We start from the raw sequence: 24614 nt of genomic DNA, 5'->3' as shown, positions 1-24614 counted from the left end.
TCTGTCTCAGTATACCCATGAGGAAACTAAGGAGACTCGAGATTGATCTCTGGTTGCCACATGCATGTGCACACACTCAAACATGAGCACATACACACACCAAAAATGAGTATTGTGTAGTGAACTTACCAGTTTTGGTAAGAATATTAAATATTCATAAGCCACCAGTGCTGAATGCTTTCCCTGGTGCAGAGAATTTTTCTTCAGATTAGGTCATAGTGTTCTTATAACTGACCTGTAAGGCAGATCTTGTTGTTCCTGTCTTGCACATGGAGAGACCAAGGTCAAAGAAGTAAACTATGCAGAGCTGTTCATCATTGATGATCTATAACTCAAATTCTGACCAGCAGAGACTCCTTACTACTAACCTCGGGCACATTAGGGAAAAGAGGATGAAACCCTAAGCTACCTCTACTCATGTGGGCTGCCTTGAAAGGTGAGATGCAGGTATAGGCCTTGTTTGAGTGTTCCCTGATAAATTATCTCTCTTGAGTCTCCATTTCCTATCAAAATCAAAATGAAGGATAAATTAAATAATGCATGAGGTGTCTCAGCTGAGGTCCATTAAAAATAAACACTCACATTCATGACCCGTAGCTTCTGGTCAGCCATCTTTCCCCTTCCCACACCCCAGCCTTGGCACCTTGCCTGAAGAGTTTCATAAAGTCTGCAACTGAAAATGATTCTGCATGCTTTGAAATAAGAAAATCTCCCTTTGACTGTGTCTGTCCTCCACCGTCGGCAAGTCCCTGCCTTGCTGGGTTCCAAATTCTGCTGTTATATAAAACCGAATTGATCTTGCATTTATTTTATGTCTTCTGGAGTTCTATAAAACTCTAGTTGCCTTATGTTGGTATTTCCTGTGGATCTGAATCACAGAGATGAGAGAGAACCTATCTCACATGGCATTTTACACGGCCCCGTTATGTCACTGCGTTATTGAAATGCAGAGATTCCTTTCAAGTTGCCCATGAAAGTTCCATCTAGTGCGCATTCTGCAGGGTCCTTGGGTTCAAGCTGCTGGACGTAGAGTGTTTGGACTGTTGCCATTGCACCTAACAAAATTCTGTAATTCTAGTATCTGATCTTTTAAAATAGCAAACCCCTTACCTAACTTTTCCCCACTCAAAGTAGAAACAGAGAAAAAAAATATATGAGTATAACCCCCACTCACTACTAGGAAGAAAGGATGTTATATTATAATACCAATGGCATCATTAGGATCTTAAAACATTTTCTTAAACTCCTGTCAAATGGGAAGCAATGTTCATTTTTTAACAACAAGGAAAAACACTATGGAGTACTGACCAATTAATTTCTAATGAGATGGCATCTCTCTTACCTGACATAACATTTTATGGAAGAAAACTCAACTTTTACACTTCCAAACATGATGTGACAAATTCAGGACAAAGATCATGAAACATAGAGCATATGTGTACCTATGTACCTTCCCTAAAAGAAGAGCTAGAAGACTGAGCCGCCAAGGTATTGGATATGGGACAGAAAATGGGTGCCCAAAGGGACTTCAGCCTTTTCTATAGTTTAAGTTTTACTAGAACAATATATTTACATATCATCCTCTGATTTCAATAAAATAAAATTAGACAAAATATTGTAAGTTTTTCATGATTTTATTGTCTATTTTTAAAATACATTAGTTTTAATAATATTTTTATTTTGCATTGTTTTTTCACAACTGAATAGCTGTTTTTAATAAAGCTGAACCATCAAATATATATCACTGTATATACTTCTAAAATTTTAAATCCTTCCAAAAATGTATAATTATCTTTGATATGTTTTCCCAAAGTTTCATCTACTATCTACATTGGCTATTTAATCAACTCTTTGGATTTGTAAGACTCTTAAGATATTAAGCCAATCAAGATGGGAAGAAAAGGATTATAATAAGACTGACTTTAAATCGAAGATGGTCCTTATCCTTCTTAACTTTTAAAATATCTTCTTCCAAAGCAGCTTGTCTTCTCTAGCATGAATTTTCAAAACAGTTTCTTGGAAAATTCTATTAACTCATCTGACAGCTCATCAAACATGATAAGAAAAATGTGTCTGAGAACTGACAGAACTTACTTGGCAGATAAGCCAGTCATTTCATATGTGTTTGTATATGTATATGTATACATACACACATATATTTGTGTGCACATTTGCATATTTCCCTCCATACACATATGTATGAAATATATACCACATGCTGTATATTTTATTTTGTATATAAAATGTATTCTATATAAAATATGCATATATATGCACAATAGGCTATAGATAATAGGAGATAGATAGATAGATAGATAGATAGATAGATAGATAGATAGATAGATAGATAGATAGACAGACAGACAGATGAGATATTCCCATTTACTTAGGGACTATAGATTTTCAAGAAACCTGTCAGATTTATCTCTTCCTTACATGAAAAGTGGACCTCAGAAGTGAACATTGCTCAGTGTCTTCACCAAAGGGATAGTAAGTCATTTGATGCAATCTTTTTCCAAAATATATTTTTGCCAGGGGATCTGCCATTCTGTGCGGTCCTATAATTCTTGAAGTTTAATGGAGAACATTCATTGAGTTCCGGGCTCAGACAGGCATAGACTGAAATTCCCTGCCTATCTCTCAATAGCGGTGTGGGCTTTGCCTCCTGAAGCTTTGATCTTCTGTATGAGTCACAACTCAGAAGGCAGCTGTGAAGACGATGTGAGATGAGCAGGATGGGCGTCGCACACCTTTGGCATGTAGTGTATTCTTCGTGCTGAGTATTCCATTCCTTCCTCGCTTAGATTTTCCAAAACATTGTCACTTCGGTGTGCATGGTAATATCAGCGTCTGAGCAACGTTGAGTAGCACACCTGTTGTGGTGAAGACTGAGCCAGTTCATCTGTGATCTGGAGGGATTTTATATGTTTCATCCTATGCCTTTCCTGCCTGTAATGCAGAGGTGACACCTACTTTTCCTGAATGTGTAAGGCTCAAAGTGAAATATAAGAAGCAGCAGGTTGGACACGGAGAAGGCTACTCCCAGGCACCAGCTGTCATTGGCACTGCTAAGAGATGGCCATATATCCTCTCTTATGCGTGAAGAACAAGGTGACTTCGTTTGTCCTTGTCATCTATAGAGGAGTAAAACTCACTCATCAGTGTTTTAAGGATGTTATACAAGGCAATGAGGCAAGAAAAGCTGATAGTAATAAAGATAATACAGATTCTTAGATCAAAGCATTTTCTTCCCAATCTCTTTCTTTCATCTATTACCATAGCCAACAAGGAGACCACCTCTATGCCTCAGATTGGTAGCGTCAGATTCTCACCAGTCTGAGCTATAAACATCATGCTCTCCCACAAGTGATTGTTCAGACCTGAAATCAACAGCTTCTTCCTTCCAGCCTCAGTGTTCTGCAAATGAAAATCGGGTATTAAAACACTGGCACTCAGTCTCTTTCACAGGCAAAAATGGGGGATACACACACACACACACACATCTTAGACTAAAGTAAGTACTGGACCGTTCCCTCCCCCTATCTTCTTTTTAAATTCATGTCTTATAAATAAACATGCAGAAAGGAGGGAGGGACAGAAGAAGTGAGGGGGGAAAGAGAGAGAGAGAAAGAGAGAGAGAGAGAGAGAGAGAGAGAGAGAGAGAGAGGATGCACTATAAACACACAAAGGAAGTTTATTCTGTTGTAAATAATAATGAAACCATGACATTTGAAGAAAAATGGATTGAACTGAAGATGATTATGTTAAGAAAAACAAGGCAGACTCTCAAAAACAAATAATGTGTTTTCTCTCTCACGTGTAGAATCTAGATTTTCAAACTGAGAAATTTTAGCTTATGGGCATGAGTTGGAGAAAAGTGGCAACAAAGATAGGAACAATATTGTGACTTTTATCATGGTGAATTTATTTAGGTATTTTATTTAGAATTAAGTCTTCTGTATTTCTAGTTTTAAGGTATTAAAAATCTTTGCTTTTTTAAAAAGTAATGGAACTAGTAGATAATATTCTCTCCTCCTCTTCTCCCTCTTTTTCCTTTTCCTCCTCCTTCTCTTCCTTCTCCTCCTTTTGTTCTTTTGGTTTTTTGAGAAGTGGTCCAAATTGCCCCATGCTAGCTTCAAATTCAGTATGCATGCAAGGTTGACCTTGAAACCCTGATTCTCCTGCTTCTATCTCCTAAGCGCTAGGATTACATATATTCAACTTCAAGTCTGGTTGATCATATTTTCATTGTTGTTTGGGTGTTTATTAATGGATTTATCTTTTGTAGTTATTGGACAAATTTTTGAAAGTTTTGTATTCTGATAAGGCTGCCAGTTGATAGAATTTCCATTATTGTTTTTAATGGTGGTTGACAGGTTTTTTTTTATAATTCCTTGGCAAATTTTGAAAAAAAAAATGTGCCCTCTGACAATCTCCCAAGTCCTTTGGTGTTTTTTAAATAATGATCTTGTGGGCTCACAAGCCTAGACGCCAACACCAATGAGCAAGGTAATCTCTAAGTTCATGGTAGACATGATATGCTAGAGATTCTAGAAGAAACTGAAGACCCCCATCTCCTCTTCCTGATCTGACTCCATCAATAGCTCTCTAATAAAAAAGTAATTACACTGAACAGCCAATAGACAGGAACTCCATGCACCTAAAATCACCGGTGAGCAGGGGGTGTGCATGACACTGAATCCTGCAGGATGTCTCTGTGCCTACTTGGGAGGTTGGAAAGGTTCTAGAAATCTGACCCAGCCAGATAAGCATCAGAGGCAGTTCAAGTTCCTATTCTACCTGATGGTGTTTAACTGGAATTCAATTGTTATCAAAATGCTTAGACTAGGAAGACAGCATGGTGCTTTTCCTTTTGGTATTTCAAGGATCCACTGAGCTTCCATCTCAGCGAGGCCCTTTCTGTTCACACCTCATCTGTTTAGCCCTGAGACCCTGTTTTCAAAGGAAACTCCCCTACCCATGAAGTCATAGGTCTTTAGGACGCAGCTCTCGAAGGTCTGTAAGAGGTTACTCACCTCCAACCACTCATCCAAAGAAGCAGGGTCAGTCAGTGTTCCCTAACTGTAACACAATACCTGAGGTGATTGATGAATTCACAAGGAAAATATTTATTTTTGCCTCAGTTTTGAGTTCCAAACAATGATTACTTGTCCTTACTGCTTTGGTCTGCAATGGCGTAATAAACCACTAACCACACAGTAGCTGGGAAGGAGAGGGAGTTCATGGTAGTGTAGTCCGACATCAACAGTATACCCACCCGAGGACTAGATGACCATCCCCTAGACTGCACCTCTTCAAGTTTTCACCGCCTCACAAAACAACAACCTGTGGCCTAAGAATTTACTACCCAGGCCTTTGCAGAACATTTCAGATCCAAACTATAAGAACAGTAGGAGGATGTTCTAAAGGTGGGGATTCCCGACTCTGAAGTGAAGACACTTGACATCCCTTGCGTCTTTTCTTAAGCATTCTGAAGAACTGGTCCTCCTGACGACACAATCTTTTCCCTACCACTCTGTTTCTTTAGGAGCATCATTGTCTTCGTATTAAAATCCTGGGGGACTGCTACTACTGCGTGTCTGGATTGCCTGAGCCCCGCCAGGACCACGCCCATTGCTGCGTTGAAATGGGCCTCAGCATGATCAAAACCATCAGGTAACTTGTTATCTCCTCTGCGATGCTCGAAGCCTGTGTGTGTGTGAGGAGAAATATGGCCACATTTATCCTTTGCTGGAAATTTTGGAGTGTGGTTAAGAGCTTGCCTTATTTCACAAAACCTGCATATCTGTTGATTCTTGCTCAGAAGCTAATGGATCTACTGGTCCCCTCGTTTAATGGTAACATTTCATTTTCAGGCAGTCATGCGGGAACTCTGATCATAAATGTTCTTGTGGGGATACTGTTGAAAAGATAAGTAAATCCTCTTCTGAGAGCACAGCAGGAGAGATGGGCAAAGCACACACAATTTCACTGCAGTACAGTAATCTCTGAATAAAACCCAGGATTTGGGAAGGTTAAAAGGAAGACCTGTTAATTCGGCTGCTATCATGGAGATGCCCAGGGTGGAGGAGACATATAAGCAGTTGCTTGAAATAAATTCTACATAGACATCAGTAAGATGCTGGAGACAGAGCAGGGAGCTCTGAAAAGCAGATAGGTGTGTATACAAATCAAGATACGCTGCAACCTCTGAGGCCTGAAGGAAAAATAGTGATGATAATGGTCTATCGAAGGGTACAAGCCAGAGCCCATAGGGCCTTGGTAACAAAGGTATCTTCAAGTCAGATAGCATTGGCTTCTTGTGTGTGCTGCAAGTACTTTTAGCTTTTGTCAATACTCTTGTCCAGAGTTCTAATTAAGGGAAGGGGTTTGGGGATTCTAGAATTAAACTGGATGGCTTTGGGACAAAAGCTCATCACTGTCAGAGTTCCCGCCGAGATTCTAAAATGGTTACAGAGCCTCTAAATATTACGTTCTTGCACAACATTGGAAAGAAAGAGAGAGGAGATGTGTGTGTGTGTGTGGTGTATATGTAAGTGTGTGTGTACGTGTGTGTGTTTATGTTTGAATGACATCCAAATGCCAAATGCTCCCATGAATTGTAGTACAGAAGCCTGGAAAAAAAAACTACCGCATTTTGGGAGATAGGGCTTTGAAGTGGAACTAGAGTAGACCAAGCAAAGTCAGTATAAGCAGAGTTTGGCAAAATGTAACTCCAAAGCTTGAAACTTCTTGCTGGGAAGTCCCATTGAATTTAAGGTAAGAGATTCCAGAGACAACTCCACTTTCCCAAAGGAGAGGGATAAATCCAAAGTATTCCAAAAGCTGACAAAAACAATTTCCCTGGGGAAAGACAGTGAATTTCTTTTATTTTTTTGTTTTTGAACAAATGCTTTGATAAACTCCTGGTGTTGAGAGCATATTACTTCTGAAAGTTAAGTGACAAAGATGGCCAGCCTGTGTGATGTTTGTGGGCTGCAGGCCTTTCTGCTGGACTCTGCATGCCAAGGAACAGCACAGGCATCTGGTGGAGGACCTCTGTCAATACAGAGTCAATGGAGTGTACCAGACCAGATGCTGGGGCACAGGTGGTGGACAATCAGGAGAGACGCTGAAATCTTAGATCTGAGTGACTTCAGATCATATCTGCAATTCCTCCCTTTTCTGGGCAGTGTTATATTTTTGCTTTTTCATAGAAGGAAGGAGTTTGAGGATCATGAGCCAAGAAATCCTAGATACTTCTCTCCTTTGATGCCACATCCAATATCATTCTATTATCTGACCATGCTTCTTGGCCTTGCCATAATTCACTGCCCTAGTTTCTAGGCTGGTTGATTCAGCAGTAGAAATGCTGCAGAAGAACCCTATATATATCCAGGAGTCTATGAAAGCTACCACATTGCTATGTCAATAAGAAGTAAAGAAACTAGAATCCTTCTAAATCTCTTCATTTTTTTCCATCAGTAGAAACCCTATGCTCATCATGGTAGTAGCTTACCTTCCATGTCTTGTATCACACTGTAAGAAAATTGAATGAAGGACTAGAGAGATGGCTCAGTGATTATGAATGCAAACAGGTTTTGTAGAGGTCCAGAGAACAATTCTTATGGCAGTCACGTTGGGTTGCTCATAACTACCCTTCACTCCAACTCCAGAGGATCTGACAACCTCTTTGGCCTTTGCAGACACTTGCACAACACCCACCCCCAACATACGAGCACACACATGAACACAGATGTGGACATAGACGTACACATATTGTTAGATATTAAACTCCAGTTGCTGGGTTCCTCCACCGCCAATACAATAAGCCAAATCAAACTGAATTAACAAGCCCAGATTTAATGAACAGGGCAGTGCAAAGCAAAGCACTCATTCCTGTGACTCTCAGGAAGGCAGGAGACGGAATAGGAGAGCACACATGGCAGATCTATGGGCCAAGTCTCAAACAGCCGGTATGCATGGTTCCAGGCATCTCCTGGGGAGGAGACTCCGATGACTGACTTTCTAGGAGTTGGAGTCTGAAATTAAGCAGCTCCAGGGAGTTGCTGCTTGGTGTGCTGAGGGCTGAGTCTGGAATAAACCCAAAGCTGAATATTCCAAACACACATAATTTAAAATAAAATCAAATCTTTGTTCAAACAAATAAAATTATACAATTGCCACTTAATTCTAATCCCATCTAACCTTCCCTTCAAACTGTCTTTGAATATCAACTCAAAAAGTTAACAGTGATCATGATCAAATTTAAGGAACTTTTTTTATTGATTTTTATTGAGCTCTACATTTTTCTTTGCTCCCCTCCTTGACTCTCCCCTCACCCCTCCAAACCTCCCCCAAGGTCCCCATGCTCCCAATTTACTCAGGAGATCTTGTCTTTTTCTACTTCCCATGTAGATTAGATCTATGTAAGTCTCTCTTAGTTTCCTCATTGTTGTCTAAATTCTCTGAACTTGTGGTTTGTAGGCTGATTTTCTTTGCTTTATGTTTAAAAACCACCTATGTGTGAGTACATGTGATAATTGTCTTTGTGCCCATAATGTTGAGAAGAGAGGATGAGAGATTGTCAGTGTATAGAATTTTGCTGTGAGATTAGTGACAGAAACTGAAGTCTACACCAATTCAAGCAGGCAGAGAGATTACCGATGTCAATTTTGTTTGTTCCTTGTCTTCTGTACTGCAAAAGTTCCCACCCTTAAAGACTGGAAAGATGAACCTATAGGTTCTAATGCAAAGTTTACTTTATGCCAGACTTTGACAAAATGACTGTTCACTTGGAGACTTGAAACTTTAGCCTGAAAACAAGTACCAATTCTGATGTTTTAATAGGTTTTAAGAGAGGCAATGGAACAGGCATCCAGGGAAGCAGAGATCTCTGCAACCAAGCAGATATGTGATGTTTATCCTGTCAGCCAGCCAATAACTCTGAAAACAAACGTTTATTGAACATTTCTGTGTCGTCTTTGTGCCAAACCCTGGAAATCCAGTTGTGACTGCTTTATCTCTAAGCCTTTGTTCTGCATGAGTATAGAGAGACCACTTGAATTTATTGACTGGAAAGTGAAGAAGTCAGACCAGACATTTCTGAAGTCTCTACTGGTTCTGAAAACCTGTGACTTATACCTCCATAAACCTCACAGCCAAATAATAAAATATACTGCTAACATACCATAAGGCTTTCTATTTTGATCTTAAGCAGAAGACATGCCGTAGAGATGCCATTGCCAAGGAATTGAGCCTGCTCAGGTCATACTCATTTTTCTTTCTGCAGAGAAATTTGTCCCTGGTCCTTTGATGGCTTCTTTAAGTTCCTTTCTGGAACTTTTGAGTTGGACAATGAGAAGCAAAACTTAGATAAGTTGAAATGATTCAAGGGCATTCTCTTTCGTTCATTTATTAAGTACTACTTCTACTTCCTCAGGAATAGACACACTGGTTGCATATATTTTAACTGCATGACTCAGAGCCTATTAATACCCAAAGGACTACTTGATTATAATGTAAGAGACTTGAGGTCCAGCATTAATTCTTCAGTTAACAAGAAACCGTGGCACAGAGGAATGAACAGGAACACTGGATTTAGGCAAGCCGTTGTTGTAATTGGCTCAGGCTTCTAGAATCTCACTCCTACTGACAAATATTTCACTCTGGGAAACAGCTGCTGAAAAGATTCACCCTTCAGTGTGTGTAGAACAGCATCCAAGTTACTAGCTTTATGATGAAGGGATTACTCTTTACCATATATCACTTGCATATGCTGCATTTGTTCAAAATACTTGTCTCAACAACTGGAAAACACATGTGTGTATGTATATATGTATGTATGTATGTGTATGAACTTCACATAAATGTGGTATACACACAAACATGCACACATTCTCACTCAGCTATGAAAAAGGACTGTCTGCTAAAAAAGGACTATCTGCCATTTTTAGCAACATGGCATTAAGTCTGAAAGGCATTATATTAGATAAAATAATCCAGGAATCAAAGGACAAATGCTGTCGGATTTCATGAATGCGGTATCTGAGCAAGCTGATTTCCCAGAAGCAGACAAGAGAGCAGCAGTTGGAAAGTTGTAGTTCAAGGATGGAAATCTTCATTCTAAAAATAACCCTAAAAGACCTTATACATCACTGCAACTGCAGTCAATGACACATACTGTACTCTTGAAAAATGCTTATAGAAGTTTTCTTATGACAAAAATGAAAACTACATAAGAAAAAATATTTCTGTTAGCTGGGTTTGATCGTTCCACAATCTATACATAAAAGCAATGTTGTATACCGTAAGTACATACAATTTTGCCTGTTAATGGAAATAAGAAATAAAATATAACAAAACTGAAGCATTCACAGTAGGCAAGACCCGAGACAATCAAAGCAACTGAGGGGAGAACTGGCTAAACATCCCAGTAGCTAAAGGAATGAGGAATGAGAGGCAAAACTCCATATAAAGCTGTAATCAGACCTCCAAACAGGTACAGTGGCACTAATGTGCCCACACTCACATATAACACACATAACAATAACAACAGTAGCAATAGCAGTATTCAGAGCCAGGGAAACAAGAGCACCATAGTTTTGATTCCTCTAACACTTTGCACTCTTATTTGAGACTGAGGAAGAGAGAACTATAGCTTTGTACCCTTTATCCAAACAACTGTGATTTTTGTTTTCTCCACCTACCCAAGCTACGGCAGTAGTGACTGCCACCCTGTATTCCATGGTGTCTCCAGGAGGTGGGAGAGTCATGGTGAGAGATGTGTGGACATGTGGTTAGAAGTGCCTTCTTGGGTTCTTTGTGTCCCCAGACTACATCCCTGATGCAGGAGGACTGTTTGGGGGGAATATCATTCAGAAATAGTCCTCTTCTCTGGAAGATTCTCCAAAAGATGAGTTTCCTGTTTTGGTGCACATACCACCACCTCCAATCCAACTTTCTGTTGTCCCGATGCAGGCAGTGCATGACTTAATTTGTCCCTTAAACCATGTATAAAAGGAAATTGGTCCTGTACATTTACTGGCAGATAATACTCAGGGTTTTTTTTACACATGTCTTCATGTCACTATAAATTTCTACGGGTTAAAAATGATTTAAAAACAATTTCATCTTCCGTCTGCCTTTACTGAGGTATCTGCATAGCAGGTCTTTTAACAAAACAAAAAAGTATCCCCCCCTCTTGGAGACAGAAGCATGAAGAATAAGCCATCATAACCATCAAGAACGGTAAAAGCTCTAAGTGTGTATGTATGTGTATGCATGCATATATATATGTATATAGACAAATGCATACATGTGATGTGTCCACGTATGGGAGTGTCTATGCATACATATCCTATATTTTTACATATGTATGTGTGAGTATGTCAAGCAATGAAGAGGACCTTTGTGATTACCAACATTCTAAGCTCAACAAGGGGATTAGTACAAGAAACATTAGGATATATCTTAGTCAATGTGAAGTCACAGGTATTGTGTAAAAATGACAGACATCAAAAAAGTACAGACATCAAAAGATAGCTGGGGACATGAACCACTTTCTTCATAGTTGACTCTAAGTGAAGGAAATAGTTGAGAGATACTTTTCTACCAATTTAGAAGCAAGAAGAGCCTGACATAAGGAAATTGCCATAAATAATAGGAAAATATGAAAATATTAGAAGCCAGGACCTTAGATATTAACTAAGAAGCAATACTTAAATGTGTATCTTGATATTATAATTATGTTTTAATTAACATTATTCTGCAAATTTTGATCAGGATTCCACTGCATTAAAGGTGTAGTTTGTTTCTAGATGTGGTTGCAATGAACATTTCTTAAAAGGAAAGTGATTTGCAGGGCACATGGTGCATGAAGTGGATAGTTCTGGATTTGCAGCAGCAGATCTCATCTGTTCCCATCTCTGCCTCTTCCTAGATGTGTGACCATAGATTGTGACTTAACTTAGAGCCCCATGGCCTGCCTGCCATGCAAAATAGAGATTAATGGATTCCAACAGGAGTGTTCCTTTTAAACCCCAATTAGGTAAACAGGTGACATGCATGTTGTCATAACAGAAAAACTTTTAACATTCATCCTGTTTTAAACTCTGTGTGTGAGGATGTGCACCTTTGAGCATGGGTACTTGGAACATCTAGAAGAGATAGTAGGTGCTCAATAGTAGAATTACAGGCAGTTCTAACACAGGTGCTGGGAACTGATCTAGAGTCTTCTTTAAGAGAGTGCTTTCTTTCTAGTTCCATTTGCCTGCAAATTTAAGATGTCATTGTTTTATTACCACTGAGTAGTACTCCATTGTATAAATGTACCACATTTTCTTTATCCATCCTTCGGTTGAGGGGCACTTAGGTTGTTTCCAGGTTCTGGCTATTATGAATAATGCTGCTATGAACATAGTTGAGCAAATGTCCTTGTGGTTTGAGTGTGCACGCTTTGGGTACATGCCCAAGAGTGGTATTGCTGGATCTTGAGGTAGATGATTTCCAACTTTCTGAGAAACCACCATACTGATTTCCAAAGTGCTGTACAAGTTTGCACTCCCACCAGCAATGAAGGAATATTTCCCCTATTTCATATCCTCTCCAGCATAAGGTTTCATTAGTGTTTCTGATCTTAGTCATTCTGACAGATGTAAGATGATATCTTAGAGTAATTTTGATATGCATTTCCCTGATGGCTAAGGAAGTTGAACAGTCCCTTAAGTGCCTTTAGGCCATTTGAGATTCCTCTGTTGAGAATTCTCTATTTAGATCTGTACCTCATTTTTGAATTGGATTGTTTGATATTTTGAAACCATCCTGAGTGAGGTAACCCAGACACAGAAAGACAAACACAGTATGCACTTACTTATAAATGGATATTAGACATAAAGCAAATGGTAGCCAGCCTATAGTCCACAATCCTAGAGAAAACTGGAAACAAGGAGGACACTAAGAGAGTCATACAGGGATCACCCTGGGAAGGGGAAGTAGACAAGATCTCCTTAGTAAACTGGTAGTGTGGGAGAAGGAAAGAGAGTGGAAGAGGAATGGGGAGGAGAGAAGGAAGGCTGAGAGGAGAACATGAGGGATCAGGAAGGTCAAGTTGGGTAAAAACAGAGAAGGAGAGTAAGGAAAGACATTCCTTGAAAGAGGAACCCATTATGGGGTTAACAAGAAACCAGACACTTGGGAAATTTCAAGGAATCCATAATGATGACCCCAGCTAAGAATCTAAAACTGCCCTTCCCCCATAATGACTACGTTAATTGTCATCATAGAACTTTCATGTAGTAACTGATGGAAGCAGATGCAGAGAACCACAGCTAAGCACTGGGCCAAACTCCTGGAGTTCAGTCATAGAGAGGGTAAAGCAATATTATGAGCAAAGGGACCAAGACAATGGTGGGGAAACCCACAGAAACAGCTGATCCAAGCAAGTGAGAGCTCACTGACTCCAAACTGAAGCTGGAGAACCTACATAAGACCAAACTAGGCCCTCTGAATGCGGGTGACAGTTGTGTGACTTGAGCAATTTATGGGGCCACTAGCAGTGGAACCAGTGTTTATCCCTAGTGCATAAACTGGCTCTTTGGCGTCCATTCTCTATGGAGGGATACTTTCTCAGCCTAGATACAGGGAGGAGGGCCTCGGTCCTGCCTCAAGTGATGTGATAGACTTTATTGACTCCTCAAGGGGGGCCTTGCCATCTCTGAGAAGTAGATGGGAAGTGGTGTGGGGAGAAGGTGGGGGGAATGGGAGGCTGGGAGGGAGAGGAAATTGAGATTGGTAAATAAAATAGAATTGTTTTAAAAATAAAAATAAGGTCAGAAGAAAAATCAAACAAACAAAAAAAGAAGAGTATAGACTGTTAACTGCTGAGCCACAGGTTCAGCACCATAGAAATACTTGTAATAGACGCTTGCAGATAGGTCTGAGTTGGGCGGCAGAAAATTTCCCTTAACACAGTTGCAAAAGCCAATCCCTTATTGTGCCTTCTAGCCAGCACTTTTAAAATAAAGACAGTTACATGAGTTTATTGAACATTTAGGGTATATTGAGCACTGAGGGAAAGGTTGTGTGTATGTTAGCTCCTTGTGTCTTCATTTTTAAAAAATCCCTTGGGGTTTAGTGGGAGTGGCAGGTAAAATATTGATACACTCCATATGTCCACAGCATACACTGGTCAGGATAGTCAGAGCTACTGTCAGAATCAGTGTCAGCCACAGACAGGCAGATTTGCTGAATGGCCTCTTACCAACTATTGGATGCCCTAGAAATAAGTTACACTTGGAAAGTGAGGGAAATAGTACACACAGAAGTCAGAAAATGGCTCAGAGTCACACACCTGGTCAGTGGCAGCACAAGATTGCCAGTCTGGAGCCATCCACAGTCATAACCAATATGCTCTCTGCCTCTCAGCCCTACGTGTATCGCTCCTGACTCTCAGAATCTGCCATCAATACCTAAAAGATCAATGAATAACTTAGGAGTCTTCATACCCATTCCTGAAAAAAAAATAGCAGAACTAATATTAATGGAAAAACTCAGTAAACACCCAAGAATAACATGAGAGTTATTAGGCAAAATAACCTCACAGCAAACGCATTTCATTGAAAACACTTGACTTTAGAAACAAGCACTTAGGTAGCTAATGGGGGGCAGGGGCTGAATGTAGCTTTATTTCTAATGAAGCATTCAGTGCCATCTCATGCATGTCTGTTCATAAAAGTCAATTAATTAAAATAGGTTTAGATAATAGCTTCTATTACATAGATTGAAAAGTGACTCCAGATGGATCCTTATGACATACCCTGGTTCTATTCTGGGGATCCTTAATAGCTGAGGAGATGCCAGAATTGACTCTGGGCCCTGCTCTCTGTGTTACTTTTATTAATGATCTATAAAAGGTGTCCTTGATGAATCTAAATGAAATTTGCAGAGCAGAGTCTTTTCAGTGCAGTTGCTAAAAAACCACAGGAATGACTCCAGAATGCCAAGTAGGAACAGCATTTTTCTAGTCGCTTATTTAGAGCAGCGGTCCTAATCCTCATGGCAGGGTTGCTCTGCCAAGCAATACAGTAGAGCAGGGACTGAGCAGCAGAAATTAACATGTTTCTCATCACTTAAGGAAGAATGCCAAAGTGCATCTCCCAGCTCCCTTTCCTTTCTCTCTCTCTAACTCCCCTCCTCTTTCTCTTTCTGCTTTTGCTCCTTCTCCCCTTTTTGCTTTCTCTTTCTGTTCTTCTCGCTCCTCTCTCTCCAGCCCTGTTTCTGTCTGTCTGTCTTTCACACGCGTGGTTTTTCTCTCTGTGTGTGTCTTTCTCTCCCTTTCACCATCGCTCCAAGTCCCTTTCCCCATCCTCTTTGCAAACATCACTCAATATAACTGCAGTGTTGATTTTCTCATTGCTGTTATGAAACGCCTAGCAGACGGCAGCTGAAGGGAAGAACGGTGTGTTTGCTTTGCAGTCCATCAGGTCTGGCCAAGCATGGTACCAGGAGCATGAAGCTGTTTGTTCTCCCTGGGCAGATAAAGAAGCAAAGAGAGGTGAATTCTAGTACTGATCTAGTTTTCTCCTTGTTATTCGGTTTGACATCCCAGCTCAGAGGATGATGCCACCCTCGGTCAGGCGTATCCCTTCAGATAATCCTCACTGGAAATGCCAAAGCATGTGCCTCATTAATTCCCTGGGCTAGGGGCTGCCTAATCTAATTAAATCAACGGTTGAGATTAGCCATCTGAACAGCGGTCATACACCTGCACTCCAGTTAAGATACAGTCATTTGAATGGCATTTGGCACCTCTCTAGTACTTATAATCAACAAAAGTAATGATGAGGGACCGTTCACCTGCAGGTGCTACACTGAATGCCCTTCACACCTTACTCCGGGTAATACAGAAGCCATATGAGAAACTTCTTTTCTTCAGTGTCCAGGTCAAACTGAAGCAATGATAGGATGAAAACAAATGAGTGTTCTTCACACAGACGGCACACAGCTTGTCAGTGGCAGGACCAAGGACATTTCAAAGGCAGGAAAGTTGTTAGGACAATTCTGTTATACCTGCATGGTAGAAAAATGGGAACCCACTAAATGCCATAGTTTACATTAGAGGTGCATGGCATAGCAGAATGTTGAGACTTTTCAGAAATATACATGGAATAACAGTCAGAAATACGGATAGGGCAAGCAGTTTTTACAGTGATTATAGCTCTCTCAGTCAACAGGAGAAAGCATAGCACAAGGTACCAAGACTACAAATAGCACATGTAAACAGGGTCTAGAATGTCCACTCCAAGCTTCAAGAGGATTACAATAATCACAGTTCCATACAGAGGGGAAGGTAGAATCCACCAACTCCTGACCTTTAGACGGTGAGAGGTTGAACCAGCCTCTGCCTGTTTATAGAAATCAGTTTTTAAACTTGCAAAAACTTTTTGTGCCAGATGACATCAAGATGGACTTCTTCAAATCAGTCATGAGAAGAACGTTTACACCGCAGTGATTGGAAAACTTTATAAACAGTGTTCTGTTCCCCCGAGATGTTTGTGAGACATGTCTCAGCAGGACTCTTGAGTCTGACCCTCAAATTCAGTCTTCTATGGAATGTGAGAGAGGCCCCCTCAGTCCTCACAGACAGATCCAATTACAAATCACAAAGCAATTGGAGCCTTATTTCATCTCTTACAACTGGTCTACACATAGCCCATCACAGTCTACTGTGTGTGTGTGTGTGTGTGTGTGTGTGTGTGTGTGTGTTTATCACCAAGTTGATAGACACACATGAATTCGAATAAATAATGTACTCATGGACCTTTGATCCTTGCTTAGTACCTACCACACTCTATGTATTAGGCAGGATTGCAAAATGTCTAAGGCATTTTAAAAACCAACAAAAGGCAAGGTTGGGTTTTGGGTTTTATATTGAATCTAAACTATATATATATATATATATATATATATATATATATATATATATATATATATATATATATATATATATATACACTGTACCAGTTTAGATATGAGGTACTGTCAGGTCCTTCAAATGATGTGGAACACACTCTCTGTGGCGTTAGAACTGAGGGGTCTAATGGAGAAGTTTGAATCTTGTTCTTGGAACAGAAATGTATAAACTGTTGGCTCCATTCTCCCTAGTTTTGAAAGCCACACCTCTCCTCCAACTCTAAGTTTCTATTTGCATTTGTCAAAGTTTTGTTACAGTCACTTTTGTTGCTATTAAGTAAAAATTATTAAGAAATTTGTGAGATGGATAAAAATGGAAGACATCTACTATAAAAATATAATTTATTATATGATTTCCAAAATGGGTTTTACTACTTAATTTAAGAAAACACACTAGAGCGTATTGAATGTTGCATGCTCCCCACCCCTCTTGAACTCATGCTGAAAGTGAAACCCCTAATATGATTGTAGCTGAAGCTGCATTTTCCAGGAGCTGGTTAGACCGAAGGAGGTTTGTCCTGATGGACTAGGCCCTTATAAGAATGTGTACTGGAGCTGTTGATCCAGTCTCACCAACTAGGCTGAATGTAGCCGACACATTCAGCATAGGGCAAGAAGGCTACCATCTGCAAAACAAAAGGAGGCATTCCCTACAGCTCCCCTAAGCCGCAACTCTGACAACAAGCCTCCAGAACTGTAAGAAATCAATTTTCTCTTGTTTATGGCTCCTGTCTGACACATCTCATTAGGGCATTATGAACTTATCAATACATACATTAAATCACAGAAAAATATCATGTCTTTAACTTTGATTATTATCCAGGGGACCTTGAAATTTATAACTCCACAAAACTTTCCAGGTTTACTTATAAGAAACTGTATTCCCAACTCAGAAAGTTTTAGGGTTTTAAATAGAGATATTAAGGCAATAGACCATCCCGCATGGCCAATGCAGCCTATAAGTTATGCTGAGTGTCTCCTTTTGCGACACTTACAAGGCTCTCAGCAGGGAGTACAGATATTTATTTTACAAAGAAAAGAAAGCATATTGATAATAGTATTAAGAGACATTAGAAATAAATCATATTTTCTATCAGTATTATCTCCTCCCACACAAAGCCTCCTCCCATAGAATTGGGTTAGTGTGATTTCTAGACAGAAGTTGAGTATCCAGAATACCCCATTTTCCTGAACCTTCTCAAAGCTAACTTGGGTATACCAGCACCCTTACTGAGTTTCTCACAGTGTTCATGAGATGACATAGTGTCATACATCTTCATGAACAAGGACAGAAACGAATGCTCTCATTTGTCTCCCCCAAACCATCTGGTTTCAAAGAGAAATTCAATGTAAGACCTTCTCCATTTCCTCTTCTATCCCAGAAGCAGGACTGTGGTGCTAAAGGGAGTCAGTGAGAGATGAAGTATGCAGGCTACATTTAACTTCGGTGCCAGCATCATGACTGTGTGAAATCCATAACTTTTGGAACCTCCAGGTCCTTGAGTGAGTGCCTGCACCTCTTTCAGCTCCGGCTTCCCTAGCTGTCACCCTCCAAAAGCAAGCACCATGAATACACATAATGCTCTGTTTGCTTGGATCACTACCCCTGGTGGCAGACATCTTGACACTTGATTGAACAATGGATGAGCTCCACTAGTGTGTGTGGCTCTGAGGATAAGAATAACAATGAAAAGTATATCTAATTCTGACAGTTTCCTTGCTCTCATCTCTGTCCTGTCTCCATCTTGACTATCCCATTTCCTCAAATTTTCTTCAACCCTCCCCTTCTCCTTTCCTGTTCCCCTTCTACCCTTCCTTCTCCCCCCACTCCCATATCCCATACTCCCAATTTTCTCAGGCAATCTTGTCTGTTTCCAGTTTCCAGGTCTATATATATATATATATATATATGTTTTTCTTTGGGTTCACCTTTTAGTTAGCTTCTCTAGGATCATGAACTATAGGCTCAATGTCCTTTGTTTGTAGCTAGTATTCACTTATGAGTGAGTAGAGGTCATATTTATCTTTTGGGGTCTGGGTTACCTCACTCAGGATAGTGTTTTCTAATTCCATCCATTTGCATGCAAAATGCAAGTTGTCATTGTTTTTTGCCACTGAATAGTACTCTAATGTATAAATGTGCCACATTTTCTTTATCCATTCTTTGGTTGAAGAGCATCTAGGCTGTTTCCAGGTTCTGGCTATTACAAATAATACTGCTATGAACACAGTTGAACAAATGTTTTGTAGTATGATTAATCCCCACACATATGAACACCTGATTTTTGACAATTATTAATTTATTAATCCCAATCTCAGTATCTGTGCTATTGGTGTTATATTCAGGAAGTAGACTTCTGTGCCAATGCATTCAAGGCTACTTCCTACTTTCTCTTTTATTAGGTTCAGTATAACTGGATTTATGTTGAAGTCTTTGATCCACTTGAACTAGAGTTTTGTGCAGGATAATAAAAGATATGGATTTATTTGCATTCTTCTACATGACAACATCCAGTTATGCCAGCACCATTTGTTGGAGATGCTTTCTTCTTTCCCTTTGTGGAAAAAAGAAATTTTGCTTATTTGTCAAAAATCAGGTGTTCATAGGTGTGTGAATTTATATCAGGGTTTTCAATTTGATTCCATTGATCCACATGTTTTTATGCCAGTACCAAGCTTTGTTTATTACTATAGCTCTATAGTAGAACTTGAAGTTGTGGATGATGATATTTCCTGAAGTTCCTTTATTTTACAGGGTTTTTTTTCTTTTTTTACTATCCTGAAATTTTTTTTATATGAAGTTAAGTATTGTTCTTTCATGGTCTATAAAAAGTTTTTAGTATTTAATGGGGATTGCATTGAACCTATAGATTGTTTTTGGTAAGACTGCCATTTTAATTCTGTTAAATCTATCTACTCATGAACATGGGAGGTCTTCCCATTTTTTGCTATCTTCTTCAATTACTTTCTCCAAAGACTTAAAGTTTTTGTCATACAAATCTTTTACTTGTTTGGTTTAGAGTTATCTCAAGATATTTTATGTTATTTATGGCTGTTATAAAGGGGGCAGTTTCTCTTATTTCTTTTTCAGCCCATTTATCATCTGTATAGATGATGGCTATTGAACTTTCTGAGTTAATTTTGTCTCCTGCCACATTACTGAAGGTGTGTTTCAGCTGTAGGCGTTCCCTGGTAGAGTTGTTGTTACCACTTATGTATACTCTCATATCATCTGCAAATAGCAAAAGTTTGACTTTTTCCTTCCCAATTTGTATCTTCTTTATCTTTTTTGCTTCCTTATTTCTCTAGCTAGAACCTCGAGTACCGTATTGAATAGATATTGAGAGAGGGGACAACCTTGTCTTGTTCCTGACTTTAATCACTTTGAGTTTCTCTCCATTTAATTTGATGTTGGCTTTCAGCTTACTGTATATTGCCTTTATTATATTTAGGTATATTCCTTATATTTCTAATCTCTCCAAGACCTTTATCATAAAGGGGTGTTGAATTTTTTCAAAGGTGTTTTCAGAATCTAATGAGATTATTATGTTATTTTCATTAAGTTTGTTTATATGGTGGAGGACATTGACAGGTTTTCTTATGTTGAACCATATGTTGAACCCACCTCACTGGGATGAAGCCTTCTTGATCATAGTGGATGATTTTTTATGTGTTTCTTTGATTCAGTTTGCCTGCATTTTGTGTAATTTTACATCAATGTTCATGAGGAAGATTGATTTGCAATTCTATTTCTTGGTTGCATTTTTTTGTGGTTTGGGTATCAGGGTAACTGTAACCTCATAAAAAGAATTTAGCAATGTTCCTTCTGTTTTTATTATATGGAACAATCTGAGGAGTAGTGGTACTAGCTCTTCTTTGAAATTCTGGTAGAATTCTAAACTAAACCGTCTGGCCCTGGGCTTTTTGGTTGGGTAGACGTTTAATGACTGCTTCTATTTTCTTAGAGGTTTGTAGATCTATTTAAATTGTCTGTTTGGTCTTGATTTTACTTTGCTATGTGGTACCTATCCAGAAAGTTGTCTTTTTTTTTTTCATTTTCCAATTTTGTGGAATACAGGTTTCTCTGGATTTTCTGAGTGTCCATTGTTAAGTTCCCCCTTTTCATTTCTGATTTTGTTAATTTGGATATTCTTTCCCTGCCTTTTGGTTAGTTCAGATAAGGGTTTATCTATCTTGTTGATTTTCTCAAAGAACCAACTCTTTCTTTCGTTGATTCTTTGTATTGTTCTCCTTATTTCTATTCTGTTGATTTTTCCTGCCATCTACTCCTCCTGATGAGTCTGCTTCTTTTTGTTCTAGAGCTTTCAGCTGTGCCATTATGTCCCTAGTGTGAGATTTTTCCAAATTCTTTACATAGGCATTTATTCTATGGACTTTCGTCTTAGAACTGCTTTCATTGTGTCCCATAAGGTTGGATATGTTGTGCATTCATTTTCATTGAAATCTAGGAAGTCTAATTTCTTTATTTCTTCCTTGGTAATTCAACTGAGAGTTGTTCAGTTTCTATGAGTTTGTAATCTTTCTGTAGCTTGTGTTGTTTTTGAATTCTACCTTTAACCCATGGTGATTCAATAAGATACAGGGTGTTATTACAATTTTTTAATATATGTTGAGATTTGATTTGTGATCAAGTATATGGTCAATTTTAGAGAAGGTTCCATTAGGTGCTGAGAAGAAGGTATTTTTTGTGTGTTTCAGTGGAATTGTCTATATATGTCTGCTAAACCCATTTGAGTCATAACATCTATTAGTTCCCTTATTTCTCTGTTAAGTTTCTGTCTAGCAGACCTATACATTGGTGAGAGTGGTGTATTGAAGTCTCCCACTATTAATGTGTGTGAGTTTGATGTATGATTTAAGCTTTAGTAATGTCTCTTAAACAAATGTGGGTACCCTTGTATTGGGGGCATTGATGTTCAGAAATGAGACTTCATATGGATTGATTTTTCTGTGATGAATATAAAATGTCCTTCTCTATCTCTTTTAATTAGTTTTAATTTGAAGTCTATTAAGTACATCATCTTGCTTCTTAGGTCCATTTGATTAGAGAATCTTTTCTCAACCCTTTACTCTGAGGTAATGTAAGTCTTTGAAGTCGACGTGTGTTTCTTGTATGAAGAAGAATGATGAATCCTTTTGCATATTCATTCTCTTAGCCTGTGTCTTTTTATAGGTGAATTGACTCCATTGATACTGTATTCATAAACCGACTTTTACCCATCTGTTCTTCCAGCTGGTGTAGCTGATGCTTATGCCTATAGGGGCTGTTCTTTTAACTGATGTATGTGGTGCTTGTTCCTATAGGGGCTACTGATGATGCAGGGGATGGTTGGCCAAGGGGAGGATGATGAGGTCGGTGGGTTTGGGTGGCAGAGTGGGTCTGTGGGAGCCAAGTTCAGTGGGTAGAGCAGTGGTGGTGCACCCTGCCTGCGGGTCTCTCATCTGCTACCCCAACGATGTACTTCTTGAGGTTCATTTTCATTATTGTAGAATGCTGCTGGTGATGGCATGAGATCACTTTAAAGACTGCACATATGGACAGAGCCCTCAGCAAATGTAGCTCTCCTCCATAATGAGCTCCCTTATTTTCCCTCCTCTTCTCTTGAGAGTTAAAGATACTGTTTCTCCTGGGCACCTGAAGTGTAGTCAGATCTTAGTACTATATGTAGCTCTGCCCAGTTGGCAGTTTACCTAGGTTGGTTGAAGCTCTTCTGATGTAAGTAGAGAGAAAGCAGCCATCATTTTAGCAGGAAAGGGTAACTAGAGTCATCAGGTCATAGCTTTGCATTGGTCTGACTGTAAGCATGTAATTAAAAACTGGTATCCTTTAGAGAAACTAGTAGTTAATACTTATTGTTCAGCATTAACCAGGCTAACCACTCCCTTCACATGATTTTATGAATCAGCTTTATAGCTCTGTAAATGCCTCCTCCTCCTTTCCATTACATTTGTGAACAGAAACTCAGAGGTTAGCAGCACTGTCCTAAGACCCATGGCTAGTAAGTAGAGAAGTTTAGCCTTAGCATATTCCAACCCTCTCAGCAGGATGAAGGAGCGCATGGGCTGATGAAAGTTCAGTGTCTATCCCAGGCCCAAGGAACGGATGCCCTTCAGCCCCTAGTAACAACGTATGCCTTGCCCAAGTTAGTCTCATCATGCAACCATTTGTTTAAAAGTAGAGAGAGTGCATACCATTCTTGTCATGCCACTATCACCTTCCATAGATTGATTGATTGATCTCTTTTAAAAGGAATCACTGGAAATGCTTAAACAGAAAGGGAAACTCTAAGGCTTCACTTTTACCATACAACTGTACTTCCTCTTGCCAGGCGTTCAAACACAAGAAACGCCCTCAGTAGTCTGCTTGTTGACTGTTTACTATTTGTCCACAAAATTATCAAACAGTAATAATAGCCATTATTATTATTAAGAGGGTTCTTATTTACAAGCAGTCTTGAATAGAAGCCTAGCATGAGGAATAGACTCCATCATGCTCTAACAGAAGGGAGCAAGTTTGGAGGACCACACCCTCTCCCAGTTATCCAGTACTAAGACACCTCAACAGCTCCTCTGGACTCTCAGATTCCTCTTGAGACGGTCACAGAGCTGTGAAGCAAGAGCAGTGAGCTGTGTGCATAATGCATTAAGCACTTTTGAGCACATGTGATTTCTGTGTGCTAAGTGCTAAGGTGCCTGCCTTCAGGAGCCTCAAGTCACTGGAGAAGACAGAAGGTGTCGATGTTGATGATACAGGAGAGCTGCGATCATTGTCCCTTCATTATGGCTGACTACACAGCACAACACCCCTGGGTTCCTCTCTGTAAGAATTCAGCAAGTGCTGGCACCTACTTCCTTTTTAACTCTGAGAAGACCCACAGACCTCCATCAAGAGCTGGTCTTGAAACATCATATTGATGGATCTTTGTAAAGAGGATTTATGCTGTGCGATATCCATTACTTCTACATAGTTTTGTTCTCAGCTTTATTCAAATCAAATCCCAGACAGAACAAAATAGAGGCAATGCAGTAAGGAAATATTAAGTGTGCTTATGACTTTCATCTTGTAGAAGAAGATAAAAAAAATCTCTTTTTTCATTAAGACACTCCAGTGCATTTCTGCATAGTGTTAATTGCCTAATGGCATTAGCACAGCGTGCTGTATAATACTCCCTCATATTCATTGGTGGAGCACTTTAACATCTGCTACCCTCTTTGAGGTTCACAGCAACGCAGACACAGTCTCATTTTACAAGCACTGAACCTCTATGTCAGCCCAGGCTATCTTCCCAGGTGGCATTACACCAGGCAGGCATTACACTTTCTTGCAAAGAGTCTCTGCAGTGCCAGTGTAGTGCTGGAATCCTGCTTTCCAACTCTGCGGCCACATGAAATCTTGCTTTCCTGACTGCAGCACCTTCATCTGCAGTCAGAAACAAGTCGTCCGTAGTATTCCAAGCACATAGTTTCTCTTCCCACCCCCAGCTCCTCTCTCTATCTCTCTCTCTCTCTCTCTCTCTCTCTCTCTCTCTCTCTCTCTCTCTGTCTGTCTGTCTGTCTTTCTCTCTCCCACTTAATCTTAAATTGCAAGGCAAAGGAGTGAAATTTATCAAGGGAGTGTAGTC

General features: G+C 39.6%; 1 protein-coding gene across 3 annotated transcripts in view; it reads left to right on the top strand.

Moving 5' to 3' along the window:
- Adcy8 (adenylate cyclase 8) overlaps window positions 1–24614 on the top strand; it is a 215987-nt gene that overhangs the window by 92141 nt on the left and 99232 nt on the right. For all 3 annotated transcript variants that reach the window (XM_085678921.2, XM_048457362.3, XM_048457363.3), the window contains exon 5: window positions 5549–5676. In XM_085678921.2, the coding sequence (XP_085535047.2) occupies window positions 5549–5676 (128 nt within the window). The remainder of the gene's footprint in view (window positions 1–5548; window positions 5677–24614) is intronic.

The sequence above is a fragment of the Myodes glareolus genome, chromosome 19 (genome assembly GCF_982192425.1).
Source record: "Myodes glareolus chromosome 19, mMyoGla1.1, whole genome shotgun sequence".
NCBI lineage: Eukaryota > Metazoa > Chordata > Mammalia > Rodentia > Cricetidae > Myodes > Myodes glareolus.
Note: the sequence above shows the minus strand (reverse complement) of the source record. Positions and strands in the feature narration are given on the sequence as shown.